We start from the raw sequence: 14,078 nt of genomic DNA, 5'->3' as shown, positions 1-14,078 counted from the left end.
TACAAAAATATTATTCTAGGCATGATTTGATTTAGTAATTTTGAAATATAGAAAAAAATTATTATTTTACTATTATAATTCATGGTAAATTTACTCTTGATCCATGGTGTTTGGATTCAACACTAATAATTTGTTTTTTCCTTAATAATAATACTTTTGAGAGTGATAATATTTACTTTTTAAAGTTTTTTTAAAATATATTAAATTAATATTTTTTATTTTTAAAAAAATTATTTTAAATATAAGTACATTAAAATAATAAAAAAAATAAAAAAATTAATTTCTTATAAAACTGCTGCTACCGGTCTCAGCATCATGGTATCCTTCTTTTGTCAAGGTAAACTACAGCCCCCCCTGAATTTTTTACATGTGTAGTCTGTGACATCACAACTGACAGGAGAGATGACATGCACACGTGTGAGTGAGAAAATGTTAAAATCATTGTTACCAGTACCACTCGCAGATGAGGATATATACAGAGAGCGTTTGATATTGTTAAAATATTTTTTATTTAAAAATATATTAAAATAATATATTTTTAATTTTTAATTTTTTAATTCAGGACATCAAAACTAACCGTATTTGCAGGAAGGCGTTTGATGTACAACTCAAGGGTCCGGTGGATCAGTTTGTAAGGCTGTGGAGCGTGGAGAGCTGATAAAAAAAAACTGAACCGTATTTGTAAGGTGTTATTATACACGCGCTGTGAGGTAATGTGATAGAGAAAGAGTCAAATTAGAGGTCAGAGTGAGTCAGAGCAGCGGAACTGCTTGGCAGGGCAGGAAGAGAGGCCGTGAGGATTTCTGTTACAACAAGAACAAAAACAAACACATTTGCAGAGCTTGCTTTGCTTTCATGCTTTCCTTCCAATCTCCACTGCTTTCTTTCACTGTTTTCTCCTGCACTAGTTTTTCCGTTTTTGGCCTATGGAGATGACCTTGCAACACTCCCACAACATCACTTGTTGTCACCTAGAAAATGATGGCATTCCCAGTCATTATACCACCTCTACTGCTACACCTTGCAACTCATCAGCAATGGAAACTCTTAATGACATGGGTTCTCTCTCTGTTGATCCTAGCCATAGAATGCCACTGAATATTTGCTCCTCAGTGTGTTTTGACATGGGCCAAAGGGGTTTTGCCCTAGAAGGAAAATCCTGCAGCAATAGGTTGGAGAATAACCAGTGCAGTGAAGAAGTTGGTGATGGTGGGAAAGAACAAAAACACAAGGCTGCACGTATAGAAAACATTGAGGAGAGTTTAGTGAACGGGAAAGACATAATGGAAGGTAGGGAGCCGAAGATTTGTAATAGAGGGCATTGGAGACCAGCAGAAGACTCTAAACTCAAGGAACTTGTTGCTCTTTATGGACCTCAAAACTGGAACCTTATAGCAGAAAAGTTGCGAGGAAGATCAGGTAATAAAAGAGGCTGCAAGTCCACATTAAGTTTTTTTTTTGGCTGGTTTTTAATAGCTCTGATTATTGTGCACGTTTTGTTTTACTTGTCATCTTTGTTGAGTTTGAAGGTAAGAGCTGTAGATTGAGATGGTTCAATCAGTTGGATCCAAAGATCAACAGAACAGCTTTTAATGAAGACGAAGAAGAAAGGCTAATGGCAGCTCATAGAGTTTATGGTAACAAATGGGCCTTGATTGCTCGATTTTTCCCAGGGAGGACTGATAATGCTGTTAAAAATCATTGGCATATTGTAATGGCTAGGAAATACAGAGAGCAATCCTGCATTTACAGGAGGAGAAAGCGTACTCAAGCTGTTCAAAGAAGGGTAGACAATGCTGGTGATTATGTGAGCAGAAATACAGTCAAGAACACAGATCCCAACTCTAACATTATCTGCAATAGCAGAATCATCAAACCATCTTGCCTCCCCTTTTCACCTCTGATTGGTGGCTGTAATAGTACCTACGGCAAGATGACTGCGGAACTCTTGTTTTCTAGAAGTCACCATGGATCTCTTGCAGAAGAGACATCTAGATTCCTTTCAGGTTTGTCCCTTTTGTCATTCCCCACTTTCTACATTGTCTCATTAATTCTATGCATTTTGTGCATCTGGGCTTCTGTGCTTCCTCACATTGGCATCTTTACATCAAATTTAGCACATTCTTCCATGTTTACTTACATCAAGCCTTGTCCTCACATTTTAAAGCTCGGCGTGGTTAATTTTCGTGTTCATTTAGTCCTCTGATTTGGTTCAAGTTCTTTGTCAGAGAATAGCATTCGTTTCCTATGTTATTCTCTTAATGTTTAAAGTTTTTCATTCTTTTTTGAGATTTTTAGAGAAGCAATCGGTAATTCTAAACACCAATTGGACAGAAATACATTAGCCAAAGACCCATGAAGTGTTATTAACTTTCTTTTCCTTTTATAAAATTTTACTCTCATTTAGATTACTTATTGGAGCTAATATGGTGAAATCCCTTGTTTATTATTTCTCATCTTTCATATGGGCCAATTAAAAATTAGCAGGTCACCAGATGCACTACAATATGCTACGAGATAGTGACACATGCACTGTTTTCTATGCCATGCAACAATCAAGCAACCGTCACTTTCCAGGTTTCTCAGACGCCATGGCATCATCAGCAACTCAAGCCACAGTAAGTGAACCATCATCATCATCGCTATCAGTTGCAGAGAACACAGAAGCCAGCTCCTTTGAGATCACTACTACATCACCACCATTTATAGATTTTCTTGGAGTAGGAGCCACGGGAAGTGCTAGAGTTTCCAAAACCTGCAACATGTATTTGAGAAGCAATTGTGTTGCATATGGTAGCACAGGTATCATAGAAGGCAAAGAGAAGTGAAAGGACTGTTACTTTTAGATGGTCCAGAATGAGCTTTTGTCATCACCATGGCCTGCTCCTTTGTAATAAGTGACCATCATGATATATTTTGCAAATTTAAAGCAGTGAACAATCACTCTGTCTTCATAACTTCACAACGTCTCTCCTGCCCCATCTCCCGTTTCTAACAAATATTATAAATAGTGAATTTAGACCCTTCCACTCTTTAATGTCCGCGACTCCTTCAAATTCTTAAAGCTCCTTTTCCAATGTGGCAAAGAAGAGGGGAAAGAAATTGTACACTGGTTAGTAGAGAGATGGGTACAAGGCTAACTTTTGATTGAAACAAGGCAGAAGCAACAGTTGTGGGGCTGACAAATAACAAATCAAAAAACAGGGCGGCATCTCCCCACCTTTATAATGTCCACTACAATCTTTGATTCAAAGAGACAAATGACCTGGACAGTTTCGAACTTCTGTAATTGAAAAAACCACTCCATGTAATGTATGTTGAACTTCTTCTCCACCCGTAGGCGTAGCAAATTACAGTTCCATTTGTAACCACAACGCTTAACTGGCTGCCACCTTCCATAAACCAAGTCAACTAAGAGAAACAGAGTTAAATTCAAGCTCAAAACCTCCTAGCCTTCTATCACAGTCTGAAAGACACTGGAAAAATTTGTTGCCAGAGACTGGCCAAAAAGGAAAGACTTTGGCCTACCTGAATCAGCAGTCAGGGTTATACAAGCAATGCAGCATATTACCTCTGGAGTTCACAATTACAGGGTGCTTATAGAAAAGGTTCACTAAAACAAATATGAAAAAAAATAAAAAAAAGTCAAAGGTATTTTGAACCTTCCTTCTCAGTTAAAAAATCGACCAAATTCGCTCAGCATCTGCAAGAAATTTCACATGTTTCTGAATAATCATTGAAAAAATACTACAGTTTTGCTCTGAACATACAAGAGCAAGAATGCTGCTCCAATGTCACAATAGAGTAACACAAAAAAGTCATTTTTATGAACGTTTAATTTGGCAACCGGTATAAAGCTAGTCAGATGTCCTTGTCCAAATCCCTTGCTAATGAAATAGTATTCAGTGTAAGAAATCTAACTGCTGTGAGCAATACTCTCAAGTGAAGATGCCAAAGCATCCTTGAGTTCCTGCTTCGTGAGAAGGCTAGTGGTGTGAACAAATCCTCCTTCATGAACTGCACCAATTGTCTCAGAATTCACTGGTTGCAGTGAAAAATGGGTTTCAAGAGCCTTTGTGGTTTTCTCAACAAAAAGTGATCTTGGCAAATATTCCTTCACGCGACAAATGAATTCGCTGTGGTCTCTTGCCTGCACAGTGAATTGGCAATATAGACTTCATTAACTGCTCTTCAAGTAATTATCATATCAAAAGTAAATTTTCTGCACTCCATATTCCAAAGTCCCAATAGGTACAACCCAAAAGGCACATGAAAAGAAAAACACAGATTCTGAAGTAATTTTTCTCTGTTCTCTTCTTATTATATCTGCTGCCACAACTACTGCGTATTTATTCTATGGTTGCACATATATAAAATGCCATGGAATGCATCATGCACCAAAAGGATGAAGACAGTTCATCAGTGGAAAAAAAATGCAAGATATCTAAGAACTGCAAAACCAATCGAAACTATTACATGAAAAATGACCAATCTGGTTAATCAAGTGCATGTCCAAAGATTATTAGTTTGTTATAGTTAAGGCTATCCATAACTTATCAAGGATACAATGATTTCACACTGATCTTTGAAATAATAGCATCCCCTGAAAATATTTTTGTTTGTTTTAATGGCCATAGGATTTGCAATAGGAGAAAGATAATGATTGATTCACCAAGAAATAACCAATACAATTACAGCATGAATTTCAGGGTAAAATAATCTTATTGGCAGAGCAGAGAGCTCAAGAAAGAAAGATGGTGGAGAAGGAAATAAAATACCGATCTATATTCAGGAGCCCGAGCCGGTAGCTTCAAGTAAGCCATGTTCTTGACCTCATAATCCCATAAAAAGGAAGTATGGTGTATCCAACGATTTTTGGTTATAGATTGTGCGTTTCCACCAAATTTGCGATCACCAAAAACATAATCTGAAAACAAATAGTGTTTACGTGTAAGATAGATCATACGGTTATATAGGCATCATTTGCAGCCAGAAGTTTGCAGTGGTCTCCTGGCTTATAAGAGCAAAACTAAAAACAATTTTTTCTTCAAAAAACAAAAAACGAGAAACATTGACATGAAAGTTTAGATATCCATGATCGGGAACACCATGCATGTAACTGTCTAAAAAGTGTCACTTCCACCAATGTCCCACACATTATATTAACAGAGTGAAAATCCTTTTAATCCAAAGCTCATCTATGTAGTACCATTCTCACGGAGCTGGAAATCACCAATCCCTCGCAACACCTGACCATACAAAAGACCACTCCAAGACATGATGGAACGAGGATATGGTTGAACTCCAGGAACATCATCCTTGTTGCATATAAGAGTGACAAAAATAGTCCCATGGTCAACAATAACAGTTCCACCACCAGTAAACCTTCTGATGACAGGAACCTCATCTCGTAAAACAAACCCAAGTTCAAGAAGTTCTGAAGCTTTCCTACGCAAAGCATTCACATCTATCAGTATGCGTATCCCAAGAAAATGAAACAAGGATAGAAATAAAAAAATCCAGGCATCTACAGATGCTTGCTCATTTATTCAAATAACAAGTCAAAAATGGAAAATTTCATGAGACATGTCATTTTATTAATTCAAGAGCAACTAAGCACAACACTTTTAAGATCAACTTTCTGAACAAACTCTAGATCACAATTCAGGTGAAATACAGAAGCATGTCCATGTGTGAGACTCACAACAAGTAAATCTCACTGTGGAGCATCCAATCAGTCGCTCTTAAAGAAACTCTCCCTAATCTTTTATTTTATTTTATCATCATCATCATTTGGGTACGAAAGGAAGGAGCAAGACAGTGGAAAACAAGGACATTAAACTTTCCCAGATTATGGCTGTCTAAAACGGCCATATGGTGGGAAAGGATTGGATGAACCACATTTATCTGAAATCTTCTATAAAACAAAGGATAACACCAAATATAACCTTGAAACTGCTAATTTTACCAACTCTCTACCAAAGGAAAAAACCACAGCTATGAAGAGTCTCATTGAATCCATCGATAACTAAAGAGTACAAAACTTAGTGGGGGTCGACGCGCAAGCAGACTTGAGGATATCCCTTAGTGTCGAATAATAATAACAATAATAAAAAAAAGACTATTTAAAGAGTGGGTAAGCAATCTCTAACTAGGGCTAAGATTACCCAAAATTCAGCTGAGATTCCAAATGACAACAACCAACTAATATAGATACCCCTATTCAGTCAGCAAAAAGAAAAGGAGATGGGAGTTAAGAAGTCTTTTACCCAGACAAGCCCATGACAATGGAAGGAGTATTAGTTCCATCGTTAACAATACACCAATTATCTGAAGAAGTACGAAGCAGCTTTTCCTCCAGAAACAGTTGCTCTAAAATGGGCATTCCTTTGAATCTCACAACATTCATTAATGGCAACCCCAGTTTCCTTGCTTCATGCAGTATTCCCATCTTGGTTAACGCCAAAAATAAAAATGGGACCGAAAAGGAGTTGGTTAAAATAACAAGGGTCAAAAATAAGCAAACGGTGTCTTGGTTTTTGCCTTAACAATCAATCTGCTGGTATGTCTTGGATCAGTGTCTTTTATGTCGGAGGTGGATACGAACCAGGAAGATAAATATTTAGACTTGATTTTAGGGGGAGAAGAAGAAGGTGAGTGATACGTCGTCTGGTGATCTGTGGATATGGCTTGTGCTATCAGTCAAAAATATGAGCTTGGAAAGTTTGGGGCTCGGGTTCCGTCCGAGTGCTGCCATGGAGAACTTGTCCGTAATGTTACAAAACCCAGCCAAGAATTTATTTTTTATTTAATTAAATCATTATAAAAATAAATATTTACAATGAAGATAACAAATAAAATTATTAAAGAAAAATATATTTTTCTAATTGAAATTGCTTTTTTTATTTATATTTTTTTTGTGACAACAAAATTTGTTTCTTTTTAATAGCAATAGAGTTCATTGAATAAAAGGCAACAAAGATAGAATTGTTTTTGGAGAAACTATATCAATTTAAAATAAAAAGAAAAATATATATTTTTAATAAGAAAATAAATTTTCTTACTCATGAATTTTCTTTTAGATTTTTTTCAAAAACATGTTTTGTTTGAGGAGCTTTATTTTTCAAGCAAAAAAACTCATTAGAAAGCAACATTCAATTAGAAAATAAAAAATTATGAATTGATTATCTCCCCATAACTACATGAAAAAGGTGAGGACAATAAATTTGCAAAATTATATGAAACATTTACAATAAAAAATTAAGAAAAAAAGTAATTTATTCTCATTCAATATTAAAGAGAAAACTATTCTAAAAGTTATATATATTTGGCCAATACATAATTATCCATAAAATAATAAATAAAACCATAAAAAAATTATACTCTTCTTAAAAACAATATTATATTTTTTTTTATAATGAGCACAAAATTAAGATTTATTAAAAATTTCATTCATAGGGAATATGCATTTGAAATAAGAAAGAAAATGAATTTCTCCTATCTAAACTCCATTTATTTATTAATAAATCTCTTTATTGTCTTGACGAAAGCATATTTCTTTTAATTGCAAGCACTATTTTTTAAACAAAAAAAACCTATTATGATTTTAAAAGCAGATTTTAAAAAATATTAAAATAATATCTTGATATTTTGTATGTGATTGAAGGAAAAATACACTAATAAATATTATAAAATCATGTTAAAAATCTAATTTAAAAATATACATATTTATTTTCTCAACAATGATCTAATTTTTTTTTACTAGCAATACAAAAACTTAAAAACACCTCAATATCACTCTTTTAATAAAAAGAAATACATTAACACTAAATTTAGTTATTTTTGTCAACAAAAACCAACCAATTATTTTATCTTTCTTTTATTATTTTTCAGGAGCTTTCTTTCTCCTTTCTCATACTTAAATACTGAAATGCGAATAAAGTAAAGCCTTGAACCAAATCTTAAGAGCTAAAAAATGAAAGTGAAAGAAGTTTGAAGGTAAAAAATCTAGAAAAATCCGGTGGTGAATAGCCAGTAAACAAAAAAACAACTTAGGGAATTTTTTTACACAATGATATTCCAATAAAAACACATAAAAATAAATTATTAATCCTAAATCCCATTAAATGCAATGTATAAAAAAAAATTAAAAAAAATGATAAATGTATCAAGAACCTAAAAAAATTGAAAAACATTATTCTAATAAATAATGCCGACTCTCACACTTTGATTTATATAATAATAATAACAATAGCAATAACAGTGGGATAGAATGCACATTTATGTTTATTTATTTATTTATAGCTCCATGCATCTAACGTGAAATTCCTCTAATAAAAGAGAAGCAAAGCCATAGTTTGGGAATTATTACAGGTGCTTCGACCACCGCAATAATTTTGATGGCAGCCATACATGAACTAGATTGAGACAAGAAGAGATTTGTGATTCAATCCAAATTACGATGAGCGGTAGAGGTGTTGTGTGGTCTGCTTTGGAGACTCACCAATGAATAATAAGCTCCGGTAGTTCCGTTGGCCAGCAAAGATGAATGAGTCCCCATCTCCACCTTCCCTTTATCTAAAACTGCAATGAGATCACAGCTCTGTATAGCACTCAACCTGTGAGCCACCACCACGCTCGTCCTTCCCACCATGACATGCTCTATTGCTTCTTGCACTACCTTCTCTGACTGGCTATCGAGTGCGCTAGTGGCCTCATCTAACAGCAATATTGCTGGATTTTTCAGCATGGCACGGGCTATTGCGATGCGCTGTTTCTGACCCCCTGATAGCTGCACTCCCCTGTCTCCGCACCATGTCTCATACCCATCTTTTAATCCAGATATGAAATCATGAGCATTGGCTGCCTTAGCTGCCTCGATGATCTCTGATTCGTTGATTTTGTCGGATGACGCACCATAGATAATGTTTTCCTTTATGGTGCCAGCAAATAATGTGGGTTCTTGACTAACCAGAGCAATGCATTTCCTTAGTGACCTGAGGTTGTATGACTTGATGTCTCTTCCATCTATTCTTACAGTGCCCTTGAGTGGATCATAATATCTTTCGATTAATCCTATGATGGTCGATTTTCCTGAACCACTTTGCCCCACCAAAGCTGTTGATTTCCCTGCTTCAATGTTGATTGAGAAATCTTTGAAGACCATCACATTAGGCCTGGCTGGGTATGCAAAATCCACATCTTGGAGTTCTACGTGGCCCGTGATTTTTTCTGGCCGGTAACCATCAGGGTCTTCTGGTTCGATTTTTGTGCACCGATCCAGCACAGCGAAAACCGACCGAATAGAGTCTGAACCCTTGGCTAGGTCCATTGTCATGCTTCCAGCATCAGCTATGACACGTCCTGTGCTTACCAAGATCAAGAAGGTCTCAAACATGGCTTTGTAGGTCATGTAGCCTTGAGCAATGAGTTTGCCACCATACCAATAGTCCAGAGCCAAAGTGCAGGACATTATGCTTCGAGAAGTGCTAAGCCCAATACCTGCAAACAATGATTGCCGAATATTCTCTCTCCTTGGACCTTCTTGGACTTTCTCGAGCATTTTCAGGATTCGTTCTTGAGAGGAGAAAGCAGTGATGGTTCGGAGGTTGGAAACAGCATCTGCTGCGAGCTTGCTGCTTTCGTCTTGTGCTTTGATGGCTTTTCTGGACATACTTTTTAGTAAAACACTCCGGGTATAATAACAGGCGATTATGATAGGTTGGACTGCTATCATCACAATGGCAAGCCTCCAAGCAATGACCAAACCCATGGTCCATGCTATGGTGACCGCTGACATTGTCTGAACGACGAGAGCAATTCGGTCACCCACTACTGATCTCACCTGCACAGAACCAAAAGCATCAAGTCAACCACCCTGTGCAATGTTTCAGCTGCTATACATTGCGTCTCTAGAAAGACTAAAAGTTGCAGCTTGAATTATCCTACCAGCAATAATCGGCATATATATGAACATCAAATCAAGAAGTAAAACATCTAAGATAGAACAATTACTTAACATCTGAGTGACCTAACCTAGCTAATCAATCATGGTGGCATGTGCACATCAAACAGGAAAGAAGAGCCAAAAACACATACCGCATCAGCATCTTTGGTGAGTCTTGAGCAAATTGCACCACTTGAATTCTCATCTTGATCAAACCACCCAACCTCAAATGTGAGAATCTTCGAAAGCATCCTCTCTCTAATCCTCTTTGTCAAATGCTCACCCATGTATGCAAAATTATAATGTTGAATTACATTGATGATCAATGAGAAGAACGTCAACCCCAAAAAGAAAAGAGAGTAAATCTTTATCTTCTCCTTAATCTCGTTGTGATCTTTCAAAAAGAATACGGATATCATTGACCCCAACACAAATGCATATACTGGTTGAACCCCACCAAATAAAATTGCTCCTAAACATCCAAAGCTCGCCTGTTTCCATTCCGGTAGGTTCAATGCCAACAGTCTTAGAAATGATGGTGCCGAGAATTTTTGCTCTTCCATCGCTACATTTTCTTCAGCACTGATTGAAACTTTACTTGGTGCTACTGAATTGGCAGAATGTGATAATCTTCGACTACTAGTATCACTACTAGTTCTATTAGTTTTCATAACTGGGATAGCTGATGAGGACACTGAAGTTTTAGTGACATTTTCACAAGGTTTTTCGGTTCGTGTTTGTTGAAGACGAACTAGGGATGTGTACATGCCATATTCGTTTTCAATTAATTCATTGTGAGACCCGATTTCCGTCACCCGACCGTCTTGGACCACAGCAATGATATCCACATTACGAATGGTGGAGAGCCGGTGAGCAATTATGATTGTCGTTCTCCCCACAGCTGCTCTGTCTAGGGCTTCTTGGACAATACGTTCGGATTCTGTGTCTAATGCACTTGTAGCCTCGTCGAGGAGGAGGATTCTAGGTGATTTGATTACAGCTCGTGCAATAGCAATTCTTTGCTTTTGCCCTCCTGACAATTGAACACCTCTCTCACCAACCTGTTATTGGTGCAAAGTGTGGTTTAGCACATGATTCCTTCCATATAGGGTAAGTAAGTAATGCTTTGTATCCGAGGAAAAATAAAGTAATGATCCATTACTGAGTATTATGCATGTGATTTGTCCATGGAGATAATGCAAATTGGTGATTGGATTCAGCTGTCCAAGATTTAACTTGCATTTCCTTGAGCATGAAACTATTTCTATATATTTTCCAGTTTCCAGCATCAAATAAGTTTAGCTGATCAACATGATCCAACTAACCTGAGTAGAATACCCGTGAGGGAACTGGGAAATGAAATTATGAGCATTTGAAGCTTTGGCAGCTTCAACAACCTCGTCCATTGTAGCAGTTTCTTTGCCGAAAAGTATGTTCTCCTTGATTGTTGTAGCAAATAGTGCAGGCTCCTGGCTCACCAAACCTATCTGTGACCTTAGCCACTTGAGTTGCAACTTATCAATTGCAATTCCATCAAGAAGTATCTCTCCACCTAATGGGTCATAAAATCTTTTTAATAATGCTATTGCTGTCGATTTTCCTGACCCACTACCACCAACCAAGGCCACACTTTTGCCTGCTGGGATTTGTAGGCAAAAATCTTCAAAGATAATGCTTTCTGGCCTTGAAGGGTATGCAAATTTGACCTGTCTGAATTCAACTTCCCCCCTAAAATTATCCAAAATCTCACCTTCCATGTTATCTAGGTCTATTTTGGGGACTCTTCTTATCACTTCCATGATACGTTCTCCAGCTGAACATGCATCTGCGAAGTACTTCATGTTGGATAAACCAGCTCCAAATGCTCTGATAATCAACATCAAAAACAACAGTCAATATCAATAACAAAAAATAATCATTAATTCAAACTAATTCGAAAGTAAAGCAAAATCACTCCCTCTATTCCGAGTTAACTGTCCACCTTCATTTTCTGGCTCTCCGGCCCTAAACAATTTTATCCGCTTCTTCAAAAGAAATCTTTCCTACTCTCAAGTTTTTCCATTTTTTTCAGATATTTGAGTTGTTATTGGTCCTAATTTCTCCTAATCTTCAAAGAGAGAAAAAAATAATAATGTGCTTAGAACCCAGTTTCCACTAAAAGTAGCGAAACGTCTGCAGATCAAGATGCGGACGTTTAATTTCTGACAGAGGAAGTAGCAAGGAAAGGAGAGAACTAAGTAGTCCAGCTTATAATACAGTAGCTTAAGAAATCAAATGCAAAGGATCTAGATTTTGGTTCCTATTATTATGATGACAAAAGAGATACTAATACAACTCAAAGTAGTGGAAAACATAGAAGATACTTACAGGCCACCCACCATAACACATGCGCCAGCATTGAACACAGTCCCTCCTCGACAACCATGGTACATGACCATTCTGCTACCATAGTAAGACATGAAGGACCAAACAGCGAAAATAACAGCATTGCTGCCAACAGCTAACCCCTTAGCCATGCCCTGCCTCAACCCCAACTTCAATGGCAATTGTAGAGCTTCAGAATAAGCAGCTATGGCTTTGGTTTCGCCAACAAAGGCATAGATTGTCCTCGTTGAAGATATAGCCTGCTCAGCTATTGTTTCTGCCTTGGTATACTCTCGTTTAATCTTTCTTGATATTCCCATCAGAATCTTTCCATACATCACACCAGGAATTACCAAAAGCAGTATAAATGGAAACATTACAATTGTTAGTCTCCATAGCAATATAAATGCCATTATATAGCATCCAATAAATGTGGAAACATTCATTAAGAAGTTTGGCACCTGCAGAATCAAATTTATTAATATTAAATAATAATAATAATAATAATAATAATAATAATAATAATAATAAAGAAATCATCATATTTTCCTAAAATTAAATTGTTTAGAAACAAAGTGCACTTTTTTAGGAGATTTCTTTCGCACAACCTTTTCACTCAAAACGTCTTGAATTACAAAACTGTCATTAGAGACACCCGTGATGATCTCGGCTGTACTTGTTACATGCAAATCAAAGTAACCAACATCTTGCCTTAACACTGCTTTTAAATATCTTGTTCGCATTCTCATTGCTTGTCTTTCACCTGTTCTTGTCCAGCAATATCCCTCTAATGATCCAAGAAAATAATAAAATATAAAGTTAGTACTGATCTTGACTTAATTAATTTTATTCCGTCATCACTACATAATCATTTCAGACACGATTTAAATGATTAATAGCCATAACAAATTAACGTAACTAAACTACCCACCTACCTATGAAACAAACAAGCCATTGTCCACAAGCCAGGTAACAAAGCGCCAATGCATTCTGCCATGCACAAAAAACCCGACTAGTTACTAGTCTTGTGTTCGTGCTTTGTTCGTGTGTGCGCGTGAAAATGGAAAAAGAAAGGAAAAGAAACCTTGTTGATGCTGTCAGAGAAGACATCTGAAGCAGAATCTGCACCAGCAAGATTGTTCAGCAATTTGCTAGATACAAAAAAAATTAAGGGGCTAGAGAACCCTTCACCAATGGATCCAATTAACCCAAGAACCATTAAGAAGCAATCTAGACTGTCTGCATGCATGAAAATGGATCGTATTGACCCAATCTTACTTTTCTTGATGCCTCCCGCCATTTTTGGATTGCAAGAACGTTGGCCTTTATTTCCTGACCACGAAGAGTGAAAACCACAATACTTTATAATGGATGACCTGCTTTTATTGTATCAAGAAACTCTACTGTAGTGCACTGGCCAGAGAATACTTTTTGTCAACTGCACCTTCAATATCCCTATTGTTGCTGACTTTTGCCCTTTCTTTAGATTTTTGAAACAACTGTATGCTTTATTTCCGAGTGATAAATCATCTACACCCTGTCTTTTCATAAAGAGCTTATCTTACTTGACTTTTTTTTTACAAATTAAGAACATAATTAATTTGTTGCATCATCATTTTCTATTTATATTTTCATTAAATGCTATTTCTCTAAATGTATGTCTCTTATCAACTATGCTTTATTACAAGAAAATACATGGCTTAATTCTTCGAAGAGAAAATAAAATAAAAATTCAAACAATCTATTTAATATAATGGGAGATGTGTCC

At 36.4% G+C, this 14,078-nt stretch overlaps 3 protein-coding genes across 7 annotated transcripts; 1 reads left to right on the top strand and 2 right to left on the bottom strand.

The window, feature by feature from the left end:
* The first annotated feature begins 738 nt into the window (after window positions 1–738).
* LOC7482484 (transcription factor MYB54) lies at window positions 739–2,965 on the top strand. Of its 3 annotated transcripts, none has more exons than XM_052448611.1 (3): window positions 739–1,419; window positions 1,530–2,006; window positions 2,578–2,965. In XM_052448611.1, exons 1-3 carry the CDS (start codon window positions 927–929, stop codon window positions 2,826–2,828), a joined length of 1,221 nt encoding a protein of 406 aa, XP_052304571.1. In that variant the 5' UTR covers window positions 739–926; the 3' UTR covers window positions 2,829–2,965. The 3 variants fall into 3 exon arrangements, with proteins under 3 accessions (XP_052304571.1, XP_024444210.2, XP_002324066.3); XM_024588442.2 differs by having other exon boundaries at window positions 2,485–2,965; XM_002324030.4 differs by having other exon boundaries at window positions 741–1,419; window positions 2,488–2,965.
* Window positions 2,966–3,704: 739 nt separating this feature from the next.
* On the bottom strand, window positions 3,705–6,776 carry LOC7482483 (uncharacterized). 3 transcript variants are annotated; one of them, XM_024588444.2, is made up of 4 exons: window positions 6,270–6,776; window positions 5,210–5,443; window positions 4,779–4,927; window positions 3,705–4,150 (listed from the first exon to the last, which is right to left on the bottom strand). In XM_024588444.2, exons 1-4 carry the CDS (start codon window positions 6,307–6,309, stop codon window positions 3,917–3,919), a joined length of 657 nt encoding a protein of 218 aa, XP_024444212.1. In that variant the 5' UTR covers window positions 6,310–6,776; the 3' UTR covers window positions 3,705–3,916. The 3 variants fall into 3 exon arrangements, with proteins under 3 accessions (XP_024444212.1, XP_006373326.1, XP_002323867.1); XM_006373264.3 differs by having other exon boundaries at window positions 5,210–5,437; XM_002323831.4 differs by having other exon boundaries at window positions 5,210–5,448; window positions 6,270–6,775.
* Window positions 6,777–8,263: 1,487 nt separating this feature from the next.
* Window positions 8,264–13,670, bottom strand: LOC7495983 (ABC transporter B family member 15). The gene is made up of 7 exons (XM_024588596.2): window positions 13,395–13,670; window positions 13,246–13,300; window positions 12,919–13,097; window positions 12,314–12,771; window positions 11,272–11,812; window positions 10,099–11,007; window positions 8,264–9,844 (listed from the first exon to the last, which is right to left on the bottom strand). Exons 1-7 carry the CDS (start codon window positions 13,608–13,610, stop codon window positions 8,447–8,449), a joined length of 3,756 nt encoding a protein of 1,251 aa, XP_024444364.1. The 5' UTR covers window positions 13,611–13,670; the 3' UTR covers window positions 8,264–8,446.
* Between the last annotated feature and the right edge of the window lie 408 nt (window positions 13,671–14,078).

Source organism: Populus trichocarpa, chromosome 17, assembly GCF_000002775.5.
Source record: "Populus trichocarpa isolate Nisqually-1 chromosome 17, P.trichocarpa_v4.1, whole genome shotgun sequence".
Classification (NCBI taxonomy): Eukaryota; Viridiplantae; Streptophyta; class Magnoliopsida; order Malpighiales; family Salicaceae; genus Populus; species Populus trichocarpa.
This window is presented reverse-complemented; position numbering and strand designations above follow the sequence as displayed.